Source organism: Hemibagrus wyckioides, linkage group LG14, assembly GCF_019097595.1.
Source record: "Hemibagrus wyckioides isolate EC202008001 linkage group LG14, SWU_Hwy_1.0, whole genome shotgun sequence".
NCBI lineage: Eukaryota > Metazoa > Chordata > Actinopteri > Siluriformes > Bagridae > Hemibagrus > Hemibagrus wyckioides.
In genome coordinates, this window is record NC_080723.1 from 9913986 (window position 1) to 9934229 (window position 20244).

At 42.6% G+C, this 20244-nt stretch overlaps 1 protein-coding gene across 2 annotated transcripts in view; it reads right to left on the reverse strand.

Moving 5' to 3' along the window:
- peak1 (pseudopodium-enriched atypical kinase 1) overlaps positions 1-20244 on the reverse strand; it is a 71140-nt gene that overhangs the window by 5079 nt on the left and 45817 nt on the right. For both annotated transcript variants that reach the window (XM_058407847.1, XM_058407848.1), the window contains exons 3-5: positions 4715-8204; positions 2359-2564; positions 239-948 (exon numbers count right to left, since the gene is read on the reverse strand). In XM_058407847.1, coding sequence (XP_058263830.1) covers positions 239-948; positions 2359-2564; positions 4715-8064 — 4266 coding nt within the window. In that variant the 5' untranslated portion in view covers positions 8065-8204. The remainder of the gene's footprint in view (positions 1-238; positions 949-2358; positions 2565-4714; positions 8205-20244) is intronic.

Here is a 20244-nt window from a genome sequence, read left to right on the forward strand (position 1 = left end):
ATTGCAAATAATGAGTTTATCTACAAGAGCAAATATCATAAACAGTCTTTGATGTATTTCAACACTGAAGGCTTTCTTATGCAAATGAATACAGCTCTCACTCTCATCAAAAGCCTGCTCGTTTCACCCACTCTCGGGAATACTAATTGACTGTCAGTCTACAAAGTACCCATTAAAAATTCTTTCAGTTGGATCAGCTCAGGCCTTTCTAACTCTGAGAGACAAAAATGAGACCTACCTTAACAGCATAGTTGATGAGTGGGTCCTTAGCGTAAGAAGCTGTGTAGTACACAGCGTCTTCTGCCTCACAGCATGGCTTGCCAGTGGTCAGTCTGAAGTGGGACCAGCTGTCTGTGCCAAAGCGCAAATGGTCTTTCTGACCAGCCATGAAGCGGTCCTCACACCGGCCAGCCAGTTTGCGCAACGTGTCGGCGTGTAGACTGCGAATGCGGCTTGCCACCTCCTCCCAGCTCTCTAGACCTCTGTAAAGGGCAAGCCTATGGGTCTTACTGGCTGCAAGGCTCTCTGTGCTGCGGTAGCCCCGCCTCTCTCGATCCGGGGCTGTGCTGCTGTTGGTTGAGCGGGACATGCTTCGCCCCCCTGCCACAGGCCTCTCCAGAGAGTCTCCTGACTCGTCTAGTTGGCGGGCATCAGAACTGAGTGAGGAGCTCTGACTGGCCGTGTCCCAGGTGGAGTCCAGGTCATAGAGTGGATTTGCCACGCTCAAGCTGGCACCACCAGGCTTAGCCTCGCCCCGGGGCCGGCGGGTCATCGGTTCTATGGTCAGTGATGGCTCCGTGTTGGCTCGTGGCACAGATTTCTTAGGCAGCGGTGGGGGAGTGACTTTGGCACCCAGATTGAAACCTTCAGATTCAGAATGGATGCCGTCATCAGAGGTCTTGAGGTGTCTGGGGTGCTTTGTGGGGATCAAACTGGCCCTGGACTGACCTGGGAAGAGGGAAAAATCCAGAGACACAGCTGATTACCATTTGTGGAGTTCAGTGTCCATGACTTTAGCATTTTGCATACTTTCCAGTAAAATCAGTAAAAATAAATAAATAAATGTAATTAAATTATGATGAATTTATGAAGTAGGTCATCATATTAAACTGAGCTTGTTCTTACAGTGTCTGTGAACCTCTCAGAGCACTGCTGGTTACTATATGAATGTAGACTATAATGGAACGCTTTGAATGGGGCAGATTTGAGTGTGGCAGAATCATTCAGACATCAGCCTTTTCATGGGAACACTGCTACAATACTACAGTCTGTGTCAAGTGTGTTCACCCTGGGGTGTTGATAAAAAAACAAACAAAAAAAAAACTACAAAGCAGATGCAGCCAGAAACAGCTTCTAGCAGGGACAGATGAACACAGATTTTGATGCAAAACTCCAGTGCAATAAGTAAACTTTGCCAAATATCATTATAATTGTGTGTTGTGGACAGATGAAGCATCTTTTCACCATGCCGGCATCCAAAACTGAACTGCACACAAGAAGAGGCATGTAAAATACGCAGGTTAATCACTGATGCTTTGGGGGCTGTTTTATAGTTGAGGATTCAGAAGCTTTCGTGAAGATTAATGGCATCATGAATTCTGCTAAGTACCACAACAACCAGCCCAAAACCCAGCTTTTTTTTGCCAGGAGCTTCAGGCTTGGCCATAGACAAAACTTTTAATAAGATGATGAGCCAAACATACTTCCAACAATCAACACAAACAGAAAGCAATTAAATTTAATGTTTGAAAAAGTTCAGAAATACTATTTAATATGACAATGACAAAGCATCTGAAGTACTCATGGATTGCACTGTAATATTTGCTTTCACTGGTGTCAGTAAAACACAGGAGTATTTTCATGTGGTGGCTGTGGTTGTTGTTTGTTTCTTTTTACTTTTGTGTATGAATGAAAATTTAAGGCCTGTGGGCAATTTTGACATCCCACTCTCACAAAACAAGCCAAGCTCACATTTGATTTATGACTATCTCCAACTTTAATATTCTAGTAATAACATTCCTGCAGAGTTAATTCCCTCCTCCATACGCAATTCTTCCCTGTAATTATTAGTTATGGGCAAATCATGCAAGCTACATCTGAATGTTAGACAAGCACCTAGATAAATGTTGCTGCTTTCGACACTATCTGATGTCCACAAAAGGTCTCTTCTTCTATGGAGACCCGGGGTGTGCGTGTGTTTCTGTATCTACCGGTTAGTCAGGTTAAACTCCCCTTTAGGTGCCAAGCACACACACGTACACAAATCAACACTGTTCACCTCTCTTGCAAAGAAAACTATCCAGGACCTTGAATATATGTGTGTGTGTGTGTGTGTGTGTGTATGTGATTGTAACATACCTAGGTTGGTGTAGGTGGCACTGCAGGAGCTTGAAGCAGGAGAGTGTGAGTGCGAGTGTGTTTGGGTACCCTCGTCCTCCTCTGGCTCTCCTAGACTGATGGTGGTTGAGAGGTTGGCTGGCTCGCTCACGGTCGGCAGATCCACCTTGGCCGGCAAAGAGGTGATGGTAGGCATGTCCGTCGCTGAGCCCTGGACTGGCATCTGACTGCACAAGACAGAGAAAACAGAGAAGACTTAGTGCCGCTGCACCATCAACATCTTCACAATAGCCTGCAGCTGTCTGTCGATTTGTTTTTTTAAAAGAATTATTAGGATTTATCAGGGTATGCTGTATCAATACCTTTAATGATAGAAAATTATTCTTAATCTTAATTAAATATTATTTTTTATCACATCCCAGTGCACATGGTTACAGCTGTAAAAAAAACAGCTCTTTGACCTGATAGGATCCTGACACATAATGATGCCTCAGATGCTGACCACTTGAAATTACATGCACTGATTACTGAATATAGGTGAGGAATTGAAAAAATTCATTAAATACTATTTCTATCACGCATCATTTATAATTCATGTTTATCTTGTACTGGATAATGTTAAGCTGGAGTTTTTTAAACCTAATAACATCAATAATTACTATTTATTTTATTAAATCATGAAAAAATATAGTGATAAAACATCTTGGAACAACAAGCACAACCACAATTTACTACAAATACAATATTCTACACAAAATCTAAATGTCAAATTAAGAAGGATAACTTAAAACTCTAACACATTAAAACATTAAGTGAACAAGGAAGTACCATTAAAACATTTTAAGTGAGAGCGTACTTGACATCGTGTTCTCATAACTCTGGAAGCCAGATATAGTGTTTGAACTTGTTCTAGTCTCCTGAACCAATAACCGCTTTGCATTTTCCACATCCAATGAGGCATGTACTTTTCAGAAAGCGAGAACACATACACGCACACACACACAGTCATAAACCAACATCCGAGTCAGAGCTTACCTGCTTTTCTTGCTCACACAGCTGCCCATATCTGAAAGCTCTCTCACCTTCAGGCCAGGAGAAAAAAAGCTCTCAGCTGGTATCTTATTATGCCTACCTTCTTCTCCCTCCTTTTTCTTTCTCTGTGCTCTCTCTCTCTCTGGTATTTTACCTGTGAGCTATACTCTGCATGCCTCTTGACACACCCTCTGAGAGTTGCTCACAGAAGGAAGAATGATTAACACTTCCCTTACTTGGAAGATATGCTCTTATGAAAAAACCTTGCCACTGACACCAACCAAATTGTTTAATTTCAATATATTCCAGAAAGTTAAGGTTACACTATTACAGTTATATTCATCTAGCAATGAACCTAGCAAGAAAAAAAATGTAATGGTGAAAAATGCTCATGCGACACATCAAGAGCTCCTTCATGAACCAGAGCAAAGCTTAATGCCTGGTTTATCGGTGATTCATCCAGAGGGAGCAGCAACACAAACAGCACTGTTCTCATAGTCGCCTGCCCACATTAGGTACATCAAGAAGGTTAAAAAAAAAAAAATTCCACTAGATGGCGTGTCAGAGCAGGCACACCCAAATCTGGCATGGTTTCCATTTGGTCTGTTAAAATGTTTCATGATCTCAAGCTTTTCATGAAACACACAAACCAGCATGTGACTGCTATCATGTAATTGTGTCCCATAACAAAACTACGTCCTTGTATAAAAGCAATTACTAATATACAATACGCTAAGAGTTTTTTCTAAAACTGTAATTGTAATCGGATCCTCGGCAAATTGAAAATTATAGCTTGAAAATTATCTAGAAGAATTCGCAAAAATACATAGCTCCAGTTTGTTTCGTTTGTCTGCGAGCATCATATCACACTGCAGGTTCATTGCACTGCATAGCCTTCATCTTGTGTACATGTACCCATAGTTAACAGCAAGTATAAACCTGGCCTAAGATCTATTAGGCTACTTGAGTTTTTGTTTGGACTTTACTGTTAATCTGTTATTGTTAATCTAGCAATAAACCATGAAACTGTCAACTTGTAGAATGCATGAGTGATGTTAATTCAAGGTAATCTGATAGAGGAATTAGCCTTTGCAAACACAAAGTGCCTAAACAATGTTACACACAAACCACACTCTAATATGTGACTCATCAGAAAATGTAATAACACGACCTTTGGCCCGCTTAGAACACAAAGCTAAATCACAGAACAAAACAAAAACCGAATCAAAGAGCCAGTGCATTCTGTTTTATTTTGCTAGTATTCTTCACTTCTCTTTATAATTGTCGCTGTAGTGAAGTATCAGAAGAGAAGAGGAAAAGAGGTAGAGATATAGAAAACATTTACCTCATCACTTTGCTGATCAAGATGCTGGCTCTACTCTTAGGCGGGCCTGACTGGTTGAATGACAACACACCACCAGCACCTGCATTACACTCCTCCACCCTGAGCTCTGCCTCCCCATCGCCTCCTGACCCACTGTCTGGCTTGTAGGTGAATATAATGGTGGGTTTCTGGCTGGGATCATCCGTTTTTGACTCTGAAAACCAGTGCTGCCTCTGAAGAGGAGGAGGAGGTAACATGGTGATAACAGTCCCATCCAAACCCACCAGCTTTCCTTTCTCTTTCTCTCGCTCCACTTTCTCTTTCTGTTCATCCTCATCTTTCCGCCGGCGGAAGAAGCTCTTGAAGGAGATCCAACGTTTGGGCCTGTTACTGTCAGCTGAGCGTCTACCTTCTGCCCCGGGGCTGACCTCCCCATCACTAGGCCTGGAGCCCATGGGTCTGGTCCAGTTGCTGAAGTGCCTCTGAAGCAGGTTACTGGCATGATATGGAGAAGATGTGGATCTAGGTGGAGGGAAAGGGGCACTGGGTTCAGATTTTGGACTTGTGGAACCCTCAGCTGCTGAAGCACTCTGGGACTTAGGCAAGAGCTTGGATGGCATGTCTTTGTGAGATTTGGACAGACTACTGTCTGTTGGGCAGTGAAGTGATTTGGGTCTGCTGAGAGTACCCTTAGTGGCATCGGGGGGAAGAGAGTAGAGCTCCTCAGCACTACATGTCTTATTATGAGCGGAGGGTGAATCTGGAGGAGACTGGGGTGGCTGGATAGAGGCTACTATCTGAGACAGCACCATGCTGGCCTTCTCCCTGTGCCCTGTCCCAGTGCTAGTGGAGGTCTGGCACTCATTGCTGCCTGCTGCAGGCGAATCATCACTGGGGTTAAAGCTACTGGCAAGTTTAACTGAACTGCTTTTTGTCAGGCTGCTAGAGGCAGTACTTGGAGTGGGGACACTGTTTGTCCTAGGGCTGGAAACAGTAACTGAAATGTTGGCTGCTGTACTGCACTCAGGGGTATTTTTGGCTTTGTCATTGTGAGGTACAGTTCTTGTAAAATCTCTTTCCTCCTTAGTATCAGCTGAGACAAATTTTCTGGTTGGCTTGTGTTCTGTGGGTGAGGACTGAGCAGCTTCAGAGTTGCCAATTTCCTCGTATGTGTGGCTGGGTACTCGACCGCCTGTTCCCGGCTTGGGCTGTGGCAGCTCCCCACTTACCCCCAGAAAGCTCTTATACACAGCTAGATTATCATATGCACTTGGGTTAATCACAATAGGCACTTTCACTGCATTCTTTGAACTGCGTGCATAAGTGGGTTCATCTCTGATGATGATTGGGAAAGGAGGCATACCAGCATTATTGTAGCTGTTAAATTTGATCTCTGACAAATTAGGTGACTTCACAGGTATGGTACGTGAGGAGGAAATACCAGCAACAGGGGAGGTGGGAGCTGATTTATGGTTGGCATGTCTGGGAGTGACTGATGACCCAGTTGGCGTCCCAGTAAGCAACTCCACTTTAGGGAGCTTTTGCCGAGGGCTAGTGCTGGATGTCCACACCTCTTGATAACGACTGTTCTTACAGGAAGGGCTGGATGTAGCAACATTGGCTAAGGCAGTACTTAGAGAGACTGGTACTGATGGAGAAACTGCAGTGAATGGAGATACTGGAGTGGTTGGAGATATTGCTGCAGACTTAGGAGAAAGTGGAGTCTTGGGGGATATAGGTGATTTTGGGGAGAGGGGAGAAGCAGACAGGGGGATGTTTTTTGAAGCTCCTGGGTAGGGTGGGGGACCCAATGCTGAGGTTGGGCCTTTGAGCTTAGCAGTGCTCTCAGTAGTTCGTTCCTCAGTGCTAGCCATAGAAGCTGACACATCCACAACAGTGTAAGGCTTACAGATGGGAGTCTTCTCCAAACTCACTACTCTGTATGGTTTAGGCTGCTCCTCTGTTGGACTAAAGCTGATTGTGATTGGCTGGCCAGGGAGTGCCTGCGGAAGAGGTCCGCCCTCTCTCTGATTAACATCTTGATCCTGTAATCGGATGGCCAGAACAGCTTTGTGTGTCTCAGTGGCTTTAGGTGAGCTCAGTGCTCTGTCTTGTTGTCCTGCAGAGTCTCTGCTAACTGGAATAGGGTGCAAACCATTAGGCTGGTTGCGGGGGACACTACTGCTACTGCTGGAGGTGCATGAGTCCTCAGGCAGAGAAGATGAGGACTCTGGTGAGGTGATGGACTCAGAGTTAGATAGAAAGCCACTGCCTTGAGGATCAGAGCCATAGGGAAGCAGACTGGGTGCTCCACTGGAGTCCATGGAAGGATAGCCATTTAGAATTTCATCATAACTGTCATAGTCAACAGCACAGATCCGCTGCAGTGAGCGGTTCCGCAGTGGTACAGTGTTCCACTTCTTACCAGCTGCAAATGGAACTGGAGACAGAGTTGCAGCACGGAAATTCGCAAAGCGTGGCTGACCCCTCATCCTGATCTCCATAGCCAAAAGCTCTTCATCACTCTCATCCCAGCTCTCATGCTCACCATCATCACTCTCACTTTCCTCTTCATATTCCTCATCCTCTCCATCGCTGGAAAATTCCGGGTAGCAAAAGCGTCCCCCCTCTGAACTGATAATCTCTGCACTGTCACTCAAAGAGACATGTTTATTGGCACTGTTGCTACGACCCAAGGCCAGGCAGCCAGCTGCAGGCAAGCCTCTCTCCAACGAGCGCCTATATGAACAGCTGATGCGGCCCAAGAAGTCGTCCCTGCTGGAGCTGAGATCTGAGCCCAAACCTGCAATTTCCTTCAGCACATCAGTTAGGCCATTGTTGTTACTGCTTGGTGGACAGACAGAGGCAAATCCCTCCATCTCTCCCCTTTCATCATTTCTCTCATTGTTGTTAGGTTCTGAGGGCCTCTTGCGATTTAAGCCATTGTGATTCCAAATGGTGAAAGCTGAAGCCCTTCCAGGCTCAACCCCCTCTGGCAGATTCTGAGGATTTCCTTCTAGATCGAGCCCCCCTCCAGAGCATGGGAGCATCATGGTGGGCTTTACTGCAATTGTGGGTTTTTTTGCTACAGGTGGCCGGAACTGGCCTGAACGGGAAGAACTGCTGCTTCTCTGAGGATTGCTAGCAAGATTAGCGATGATGATAGCCCTGTCCCCTGTGGGTGAGTGACTTGGGTGGTTAACGTTATTTGTGCCTCCTGTGGAGGTATGACTGTGTTGGGTGAGGACCTGTTCAGGGGGACACTTGTGCGGACCCCCCTCAGGTAGGCGGTGCAGACTCTTAGGCTTGAAGCAGTTCTTGCACTCGCCAGGCTTCCACACGTGTTCAGTGAAGGTGTTGCAAGCAGACATGTCTGCAGTGCTGACAGCAGCACACTCAGTGGACAGGAAAGCGCTCCATCACAGACACAGCTGGTACTCCACTGATGCTCACAGCTGCTACAAGCCAGAGGCAGGGGAACAACCTCTACTTATGAAACTGACAAATCCACCTGAAAAAGAAAAACAGTCAAGGGTAAGATACTAGTTGTTACTGAAATCACTTCAACAATGTTATCCTGGTGTAATATTTTACAGTATTACTCCATTGTGTAATTAATGAACAAAGCCACTCCAATATTAAGATGTGCATTAACTATGAGATTCCAGCAGGGGGTGCAGTGTGCTCAACACTTGGATTCAAAATGACCATATTTTAATAGAACCACTCTAAAAACTATTTTCCAGCATGAAACTACAGAATGATGTACCTTTGTGTGCATTCAGTTTCTTTCTACAAATATATTCAGGTAATATTAACATGAAAATAACTTATATTAAACTGCAAATATGGCCTTTTTGCCATATACAACCTGAAAGAATCACAATGTATATTCCTGTATGAATGTATAAGATATAAGAAGGGCTATGCATCACTAAGAAGGTAGTTATATGTACCTTGAATCTCGTTGTCTTATACACATACACACAAACAGAGTGAGAGAGAGAGAGAGAGAGAGAGAGAGAGAGAAAGAAACTCTCAAGCATTTTTCCGCTCTATATTTAGCACTCGGCTAAGACCAGTTGCATGTAGTTATCAGCCAAAGCTCGACACACTAAAACACCCACACAACCCAGGCCTGGGTCTAGTGAACCTCCTTTTGAGAAACTGAATGCAGAAAGCATGCTAAAAAAAAAGTACTTGACAAGAACAGAACATCATTTGACCAAATTAACTCACACTATGTCTATGATTGGCTTTATATTGGATGTTAATTAGAATGACTGGCATATGCTAAATGCCTGCCATCACAGGCTTTTGTTTTCGACATTTTGAAAATTTTCATGTTAGTAGAAAATGGTTAATATTGGAGTTTAGCAGTTGAACCCATTAGACAATTTGTATGAAGGATGACATTTTCATGACGGCTCCTTGTCCACAATGACAGCTATGCTTGCCTGAATGTGAAATCGCAAAAACATTTTACCAGAACACTAACCTCTAGGAGATGGAGCTTTTACTTCTGCACAAAAGGTGACAGGTGAGTATGTACAAACTATTAATGTAGCAGCCTTGTACACACAGGTACACAATTTACCCTCGCTAGATGTTCTTTAGCCCCACCTAACTGCAACAAATTATAAAATAAAATAAAAAAATAATAAAATAAATAAAATAAATTTCATATTCATTCTTCATTATACTACCATGGCACAGTGTCTCCACAGTCTTTACGATATACTAAAGACACTTGGAAGTGGGGAAAGGTTAGCTCTCTAATTCAGCATTGCCTTGTGACGAGACGTTGCCTAGAAGCTTACTAACAAATTTTTAGGCTTCATACAAAATGCCTCACACACAAAGTGAAACAGCTGACAACTAGATACAGCAGGAATTTGTGGCAAGCTATAATCAACAGACTGTGGCTAGTTATCAAGGTTTTGAATAGTTGGTACCTGCTTGTTAGCTAGCTAGTTTCTGCTTCAAAGGATGCAAAAAAAGAAGGGACTGGCTATGTAATACAAATGTTAGCCTATGACAAGCCTATGTGGGAATTCAAAGAGTTTCACAGATAGAAAGTGTCTGAAAAAGCAAAACAGATAGCAATAATTAAAAGAGAATATTTTTTTTGTCGTAGAACAAAGTACTGAATCGTTTACGCAGTAAAGTCATCTTTAGAAACTGCTGTTTTTTTGGTCAAACACAATAGTCAACTCATACTTATTAGTTTGCATATTTGACTGTATTATTATCCTATCGACAAAGTTTTTTTTTTTTGCATTATAATACAGTAAAAACAGCAAGGAATTAGTGTCTATAATAAACTCAGAAACTACACTGACCTAATAGTTTCCCATAAGGACATGATTTAGTTACATTTACATTATTTACTGTACAGTGTCACCTGAATGAGGATGGGTTCCCTTCTGAGACTGAGAAAAAACTTTAATTTAAACTTTTTCCCCTTCTCTGTTTCTCTACTTCTGTAAAGCTGCTTTGAGACAATGTCCATTGTTAAAAGCGCTATACAAATAAATTTAATTGAATTGAATAAAAAGGGAACAAGTGAAAGAAAGGCGTAATTCGAAACACAGTGTGTGTTAAGGTAATGGGAGGTTAAGGGAGTGAATGCGTCCCATCTGGAGCATAACTGAACATCCAACCATCCATTTTCAAGTTTTAGTACTGCTTCAGTGTTACCCTCTGGTCATAGGAAATAGATAGATGCTGGGAGGAAAAACAAGCTCTGAATAAGCACCTCTCAGATGTCATTGCTTTGCTGGAACTAAAACTTGTCTTTGTTTTAGAAGAATGAGAAGAGCTAAAGTGTAAGCACATCCAATAACCTGCATGTGCTTAAACCATGTCTAGAACAATTTATCTACTGAGAAATTCCTAAAAACCAGAAACAACAAACGCACCTTTATCCTGTTGCAGGTTATCAGTTCAGTCAGTGCTCAAAGGATTTATTAAACACAGGAATGTTTCAGTCTGTACTCTTAGTTGCAGTTACACTACTTGTACGTCATCGGAAAGAGGGAGAAAGATTGAGAAGGGGTTGGTTCCTGCCGCGGCTCAAGTGCATTTACATTTACAGGGTTTGGCAGACGCCGTTATCCGGAGCGACTTGCATCTTATTTTATACAAGTGAGAGGCTGAGGTTTGAGGGCCCAGGGGTAGCAGCTTGTCAGTGGTGGAATTTGAAAACACGGCCTTCTAAACTATAGTCCAACGTCCTAACCACTGAGCTACCACCACCCCAATAAAAGTGGGCGTGACTCTCAAACAAGGTTACAGTGGTCAGCTCAGATTCTGAACACATCACCATGGCAACTCATGGTCAGCATTTTTGATAAAGAGGAATGAATGATAACATGATACTACGGAAAAATGAGTCAAATTACGTTTAGATCCATAGCAACAACTACTCAACTAGTCCTCATTTTCAGAAGGCCGGTTCATGTCACTGTCTTTACTGCCAGATTCATTCCGTCCTCTCCAGGATTTTATGGTCAGTTTTTATTTCCTTACAATAAATTCACTTGAATTTTTTGCACGAGGTTATGTTAATAGGCCACGGTAACCATCTATACCAAAGGTGGCAATAATTCTAGAGCTGACTGAACATGTGCTAAGAGTCTGGACTGGACACAAGAAAAGGCATAAGAATGACAGGAAGTTCTGTGCATTATTCAGGCCACAGAATGGCAGAACCTCTCCTCTTCTCTCATTTCTTCTCCTCTGGTGCACCGCATGACTCACCACTGATACAGCATGACTCATGCGATTTTCTGCTGTTCTGTTTGCACAAAGCTTTTCATTTGTTTGGCCTTTTTTGGGTCTATCTCCGTGTGCCAGATGTGAATTTCCTGCTTTGATGGCTTATACAGATGAGTGTTTGGTTTGCAAACAGGCAACCAGAGGAACACAGACCTTTACTTGAGAGAGTGAAAGTGAGTGAGTGAGTGAGAGAGAGAGAGAGAGAGAGAGAGAGAGAGAGATGAAAATCAGCCTTCTTTATCATTTTGAAAGGCATGGACTTCACTGTGAGGTGGATCCTCCAACTTCCGGACATGTTTGTCCAGCACATCCCGCAAACACTCTATGGAATTTGGAGGTCAAGTCAACACATTGAACTCATTGGCATGTTCCTCAAGCCATTCTCGAACAATGTCTGCAGTATGCCTGGATATGGTTGCTATAAAGATGTGTACTTGGTCTGCAACAATGTTTAGGTAGGTGTTGGTGTCAATGTAACATCCACACGAATTACAACATCGTCTACAGTATTACAATGCCTCCGCCTTCTTCCCATAGTTCATCCTGGTGCCATGTCTTCCCCAGGTAAGGGACACACACGTCCCTGGCCGTCCAGCTAGCGTTTCACTGTCTGCTAACTTTTGTCTCTGTTGTTATAGCATCTTCTTTGTCCAGTAGCTTCGCTGTGAAGAACTCATCAGTTTGGAGTGATTTCCATTCAGCCTTACACTGATTAAGTTTTTTCCAGCTAGGGCAACCGCTCAGTCAAACAGTCTGTCCTTTGTTGCTGTCCAGAGAAACATCGGGGTGATCTGGGGTTCAGAGTACATTTTGTCCACTTTCCGAATGTGGGCTGAGTGATGGGATCACAGTCTCTGAGACGCACCTTGTTACCTTCACATGCTGATGACCTGATCACCCAGGATGTCTACTGAAGTAACTAATGCCAAACTGTGTACTACTGTAGCAGACATACCACAGTCTATTTATACACACAATGTAGATGTATATATTGATATATTTTACTGCAAAATACTGTAACAAAACCACAGAGACAAACACAAAGTTGCTTGTAGCACATACTGTAGCATTAGTGCTGTTTAGAGCAATGACTCATCCCCCCGAACTCAACCGTACTGGGTTTTGTTCTTAAAATACAAGTAGACAAGGCTATGAAATCAAATCTCACAGGCATCCAAATGTCTCATCATCCAATCATGTCACTAAGTCCACTCTTTCATTAAGTCACTCACTCGGCTTTTCACTCACTCGGTCATCTGATCTGATCTCAGTTACAGGATTATAATGGCATGTTTTTATAAAGTTTTATATGTCTCACCCGACCCCCCCCCACCACACCAATATTCATGGAGTGATTTTTTTTTTTATTCGTTCTCTTGTCAGCGTTCATGTGGTTCTTCACGCTTATTTGAGCCAGATAATGGCTGCTCGCTCAGGGACACGAACACTGTGGCAATTTAGTTCGGGAATTCAGAAACACAATAGCTGGCGATTTCAGCTAGGGCCCTGAAAAGATTATAAAACAAAAACAACTCGTTGAGTCATCAGAACAGTTCGGAATGCTTAATATAAGTAAAATAAGTGCTTTGTGTTGCTGAAGATTCTCCAGCTCTAGTGGCCCTGCAGTTACAGCTGAAAAACCTGATTCATGTTTATGAAGTGTACTTCAGTCCAGCTCATTATGAGTATATAATAGTACGGATATGACTGAAGAAATGCCTCTTAACGTGTGATAGCAATACCGCACCCTGTCTATCCTGATACTCCTGCAGAGCTTAAAGATGCAGAGTGCTGAACTGTGCAGTTTTATTTAGTATTATTAAGTTAATATGAGAAAGTAGAACAGAATATCGGAGGCATGGAGGCTTAGCGTATGTTCTTGCACCTCCAGGGGGCGAGTGCTTTGATTCTTGCCTCTACCCTGTGTGAACGGAGTAATGAGTGGGGGGTTCCTCCAGTCCAAAGACATGTTGTAGGCTTCTTTGGAGTCTCTAAATTGTCACCGGTGTGTGATTGTGCCCTGTCATGGGTTAGCTTAACCTTGACACCCCTGTGTATTATTAAAGCTTCGAAGGATCATCTCAGAGAGCTCCTAATTTAGATAAAAAAAATGTAAATCTAGCACTTTTAGCCAAAGAGTGATTCAGGATCTCAAAACAAAGAGAAAAACTTGAGCTGAGCCCATTGCTAGGTATGACACGTTCTTTTGAAGGCTGCGATTGGTTTAAAAATGCCTTAAGTTTCTAAGAATTTTCTTAGAATTTTATCACTAGGAGCAACTCTTTGCACTAGTGAATACGGACTTAGGTTTTCTGTGACTCTATGTAACTCTAAAGAAACACTAGAGAAAATGGATACAGGTTTCTTCCAAAATAATGGGGCTCAGGGTGGGGCATGTGACAAAAATACCCTATCATAAATATCATACAACAGTGCTGCATTAAATAAATAAATAAATTAAAAATACTTCATTAAATGCTCTCAAAATACTTTTAGTTAATAAAAAATAAATACATTAATAATATAAAATAACTACAATATAATAGAATATAAAATAACTTTAAGAAGTAGAAATAAATTCTGTAAATATGCAGATTTTATTTAATTTTTTTAAATCAGAGCTGCTTCTACTACTTATGTAATATGTGTAGTTTTTTAAACAATATTATTATTAATTTTAATATTATACAAGGTCTCCAGTGAGAGCAAAATTACACAGCCATTCTATACGTACTACTAATAAACACTATGTGATTAAAAAATAACATTTTGTATTTATTTACCAATACTTTCCCATACATACGCTTACACTCTTTGCATTTTGTACAACATATTTGGATTGACATATGTTAATCCTGCACAGCTCTCTATAAGGGTGTAGCCTGTTTAATTAAGGCTGAGGATTTTATTCAGTTTATTTCTAAAAACTAGGGCTGTCAATCGATTAAAATATTTAATCACGATTAATCGCATGATTGTCATGAGTTAACGCGAGTTAACTCTCTCTCTCCCTCTCTGCCTGCCCGCCCGCCGGCCGCTTCTACTTCTTTTCCAATTACTGTCAGCGCCGCAGTACACTTACGCTCATCCCAAATGCTCTAATTGGTTGACACACGTCATCACCTTTATCCCAAGCCAATACGAAACGAGATCCCACCCCTCCCGTCACCCGTGGTTTGTCTGTGTGTGTATTCAGACCCAGTGAGCAGCAGACTTTTTAAATTATTTACAAAATAATAAAAACTGCGTTAAAGCGCGATAAAATATTTGTCGGCGTTAATGAATTAATGAGTTAACGCGATAATGACGTGTTAATTTCCCCAGCCCTACTAAAAACCCATAGTGTGAATGTGGCATCTAGAGCAGATGGTAAGATTTAAGTATTCAACGTTCAGTTCATTCATTTTTTTCAGTGTGGCTAAATAAAATGGTCAAATTAAAAATAAATAAATAAATAAATCAATCAATAAAAACAAGAGATGTTTTCCTCATGGTGTCCAAATGTTTCGAGCAAAACCTTCACCAGGGTTGTTTCCACCACCACCACGGATTTGTGTGCCTCTAGACATCTTTCAAACCAGAATTAAGCTACTAAAGAAAACCTATTATAGAAATCTGTCCTGGTCTCAATTCCAAAAACCAGAAGCTCATTCGCCGGTTATAATGAACAATTGTTCATGAGCCTGTGTGCTTACATGAAGCCTGGATGGACAGACAACCTGAAAACCTCATTCCTCCATCTATACTGTGTACTATACGGTCAAAACAATTTATGAATGACATTCACTTCTGAATTCATTATAGATTTTTTTTTCTTTTTTACATTAGGCTTACTGCATGAACCTGAAGTTGTTATCTGTTGAATGATGTAAGACATCGACTGGTCCTCCCTAAAACATCTATTACAGATACGGTTTAATTAAACATAATAATGCTTTTACCCAAATTGCTGAACACTGGCAACACACTCCATGGTTTACACACACAAAGAATTTCGTCACGAATCTCAAAGGTCTAGAGGTCATCTGTAAGGACGTGTCAGTTTTTACACAGACCAGTAACGTATGAGCTACAGAACGCACACACTGTATTCTCCCTGTGTCCGGATCCTGGAACAAACTAAAGGATTAACACTGAACAGAAAACGTATATGAAGTGTCTGTAAATGGTACATTTCTTCTTACACCCTGTACCACCCACATAGGAGCTAATTCTCATCAGTATCCTCGCATTAGAATGCAAAGCACAGAGGCTTATATAAAGTCATTAATGAATATCATAGCCTAGAGAGAGAGAGAGAGAGAGAGAGAGAGAAAGAGACAGAGAGAAAGAGACAGAGAGAAAGAGAGAGAAATTATCACATTGTCACTGCGGCTAGAAGTGTTTCGCAGCAGAGGTCTCCAGAATTCCTCGGCTGTTCATGAATCTTTTCATTCCTGCTCTTGTGTGTGTGTGTGTGTGTGAGATCCTGATGGTGCCAAAAGCACTCCTCTGGAGCCAAATGGCCTTTTCTATTCTCGCTCCAACCGCCACAGGAGCCGAAAAACACTGCAGATTAGTGAAGAGAGAGGACCAAGAAGAACCCAATTCCCCAAAAGGCCAGTGTCATCTACTGTGACTGAAAAGTGCAGACTGTACAAACCCAAACTGCATTCCAGGTGCATGAATGATGGAGGTCACACGGATGCCAGAGTGGCGAGGGCCATGGTGCTGAAAGGCCTGGCGGGAAACTGGATATGGAGTTTACTGGGGACATGGAATGGTGGGAGGGTGTTGGTGGGTTTTTTTTTTTTTGAGAACTATTGTTGTGTCCTCTTACTTAAAACCATACTTATTGTGTATGTGTGTGTGTGTGTGTGTGTGTGTATGTGTGAGAGAGACATACAGACAAAGACAGAGAGAGAGAGAGAGAGAGAGAGGGGGGGGGGGCAGGCAGGCAGACAGACAGAGAGAAAGAGAGAGTGAGACAGAGAAAAAGACACAGACAGATAGACAAATAGAGAGACAGACAGAGATGAAGGGAAAGACAGACAGACGTACACAGAAAAAGACAAAGAAAGAGCCAAACAGACAGACAGATAAAGGGACAGACAGACAGAGAGACAGACAGAGAGATGGTAAAATGAGGAAGAGAGAGAGAGACAGACAGACTCACACACAAAAATACATAGAAAGAGACATACAGACAGACAGACAGATAAAGGAATAGAGACAGACAGAGAGATGGTAAAAATTGGAAAAAGGTAAAAAGGCAGGCAGGCAGATGGACAGATGGACAGAGACAGAGAGAGAGAGAGAGAGAGAGAAAGAGAGAGAGATTGGGGTAGCTGTGAGTTCGAGCTGCTGTTAAAACCATTTACAGACTCAGAAGCAACATTCCATTGCTGTGTTACTGAACTTTCTGGACTTAAAGTTTAGATGAAGGGAGAAGGAGGATTCATTTGAATCGTATTGATTCTTCAACACTGTTGCTGTGTTCGTGGGGCCTCTTAAGTTTATAATGATTTTTTCCAATTCAGATTTTGAAGTGTGAAGAGAGAGAGAGAGAGAGAGAGAGAGAGAGAGAAAACAAGGTGTGTATTGTTTACTCTGTCAGAGTATGTACAGCTGCTTTAACCACATACACACCACACAAAATACACGCGCCATATATAATACATTAGCTGAGTGTCTCTTAATGCTGCACTGACAAATCCCAACTCTGACCAGGAAAACCCCAAGATTACGATATCTCGAGTCGGGATGTTCTTCTCAACACAGTTCACCAAGTGATGTCAAATTAACGTGGATGCTCACAGCATCAACAGAAAACAACACAGCCCTCAGTTTTAAATGGGTTACAATGATGTCATTCCACATCACTCCACATCCACTTCACACATCTGAAGTAAGTGAGACGTTATATTTATGTCGTTAAAGGAAATGACACTATTGCACAAGCGGAAATACCTGCAAACTATAAGAAACAAATCTATACTCAGATTCTCCAGATTAGAGAAAATATGAAGTACGACAATATGTTCAACCCCAAGTCTGAAATGTTCCCTGGGCTCGTCTGAATCCTCCGCATTTCTAAAAAACTTTCAGAGACTTTAGAAAGGGACAGAAGGGCAACAGGAAATTCCACACGCTACACCAAGGCCAAGTCCCTGAGCAAAAACAGACGCTCTATTATTTTTATTATTAAATGTTACTAAAAACTGGAAACAGCGCTCAGGGAGTTTGGAATTCCTCAGGTTTGAGAGGCAGAAAGGTCACACCCCTTAATCTACACTGCTGTGTGTCTGGAGCAAAGCCAGGGGCCAGACACCAGTGAAGAGTAGTCATCTAGCTGAGAGAGAGAGAGAGAGAGAGAGAGAGATGAGGGAGAGAGAGGGGGGAGGGAGGGAGGGAGAGAGGAGAGAGAGGGGGGAGGGAGGGAGGGAGGGAGGGAGAGAGGAGAAAGAAGAGAGAGAAAGATGGTAGAGAGAGAACAGAGACAGAAAGATGTGTGTGTGAGAGAGAGAGAGAGAGAGAGAGAGAAAGATGGTAGAGAGAGAACAGAGACAGAAAGATGTGTGAGAGAGAGAGAAAGAGAGAGAGAGAGAGAGAGAGAGAGAGAGAGAGAGAGAGATGAAAACAGAGCCCACATGGTGGATCACACACTCTCATCCATGCAACAAATAAAGTGGTCTTCATATAAAGCTTAGGGTTAAAGAAAAAGTGTATGCATATGTGTGTGTGTGTTCAATATAAAACTTATCAAGAAGTTCTTTTGCCAGCAGAAGTAATTCCTAGCCTTCAATCTGGTGAAGAGCAGTTTTCCCTCTCTCTAGCTTTTATCTCATGCAGTTACTAAACACAAAGCTTAGTCAAGTCTTAGTGGATGAGTGCTACACCAGCATTTATTCCTGGATGCTACTACAGACTCTTGCCTCGCACCCACACCGACACGTGGGCCACGCTGACAAACACCAACATCTGCTGAACGACAAACAACGTGTACGGACGATGACACGAGGCCATGTGTGCGTGTGCACAAGCGTCCGCCGAGCTCCTTAAAGCATTCTGATGAATGTTTCTCTGCCACGTCCTGTAGGAACACTGTGGCGCTGTTGTGTAGTGGGTTACTGAGACGCAGCTCAGACACTAATGGAGCTATTTCATAGAGCCGGATGCAGTAACATGCCACAACACCCTCGCATGCACGCCTCAGGTTTAATGTATTCTGAGATGTTCTGATAACGTCCACCGTATCTCCACATTTTGTGAGCGTGAGAATCATAGAGCTGAAGACTGACAGGCTGCGAGAGAGAGAGAGAGAGAGAGAGAGAGAGAGAAAAACCTGAGACACATTCTGGCTGAAGACAGACATGCTGTATTTTGGGAGGAAGTGTGATTGACAGGCAGCAGCAAATTGGGAATTTGACGTTGGGGGTGTGATGTAAATAGAAATGAGGCTGCGAGGTTGATGTAAGTAAAAATATGACAGTTGTACAAGGAAGGGAGCAGAACCGATAAAAATGTACTCTGTCCTGCTAGATCCTGTAACGCGCCTCTTGGGTTGGCGGAGTTTCTTTAGATGCATCACTGTTTTGTGGACCGAATCAGTTGCTTCATTTGCGTCAATGTTGCATCCATCGCTAGCAACAATCTGGACTAACCGAAAGCTATACAGCAACATGTGTCCTAAATGACACACTATGCACTCTAGTGTACACATTTTACAAGTGTAGTAACACTAACGTCAGCGCCTGGTAGCCCCGCCCCTTTTCCCACTACGTAAGCAGAGCCTTGAGTGTTGAGTTTTTCTCCTCCTGATCAATGACCCCCAAGACCCTGCTTTGCTTCTGTCCAGAATGCAGTGAAGCAAGTGTGTACGAGATAAAGTCCAGTTCAAGAGGAATCAGCAGTTCAGGTGTAAGTTCAGTCGAATTTATTACGATTTATTCTTTTCCGAAGTAAGTCGAGTCATTTTAGTCATCCCTCACCTCGACTTATGTTCGTGTTCTGCAGTGAAGATGACAGAAATTTGGCTCTGATTAGACAGAAGGCCTGAAAAAAAAAAATCACCTGACTGGAACGCTGGGATAGAAAGAAAGAAAAAAAAAGTTTGTGGAATGCTGCATGGTGCTGAGCCACATGGAAGCACGCTGCGCTCTCCGGGTGTCACATGCCTGGTGGTGGTGTATAAACAACACTTTTATTATTCATAAAGACCATCAACTCGGTATCTCGGTCAACAGACGTTGTGTTGAGGACACGGCCTGCATCACCGGGGCTGAGTACGCCAGTCTGGGAGTGAAAGCTGATTTCAGTAAAATGAGATGCCATAATTCCTTCCCTCCTGACTTCCCTCCTGTGTAACCATAACAACTGGATTGTAGAACTGAAAAGTGGTAGACGAAACTCGTTCTCTCTCTCTCTCTCTCTCCCCCTCTTTCATACACACACGCACACAAATAGCCAACTCCAAAATTTACGACATTTTTCACAACCTCAACTCTCCATCAGCGATCAGGAAAGCGACTTTAACAAAACAGGCTTCATGTTAAAGCTTGAAGGAATCTTCTGATTACATACTATTATATATTACATAACATATCCGATTGTGCTCATCAAACCATTCCTGAAGCATTTCTGCTTTGTGGTACGGCGCATTATCCTGCTGAAAGAGGCCACATCCATCAGGAAATACAGTTTCCATGAAAGGGTGTACATGGTCTGCAGCAATGCTTAGGTAGGTGGTACGTGTCAAAGTAACATCCACATGGATGGCAGAACCCAAGGAT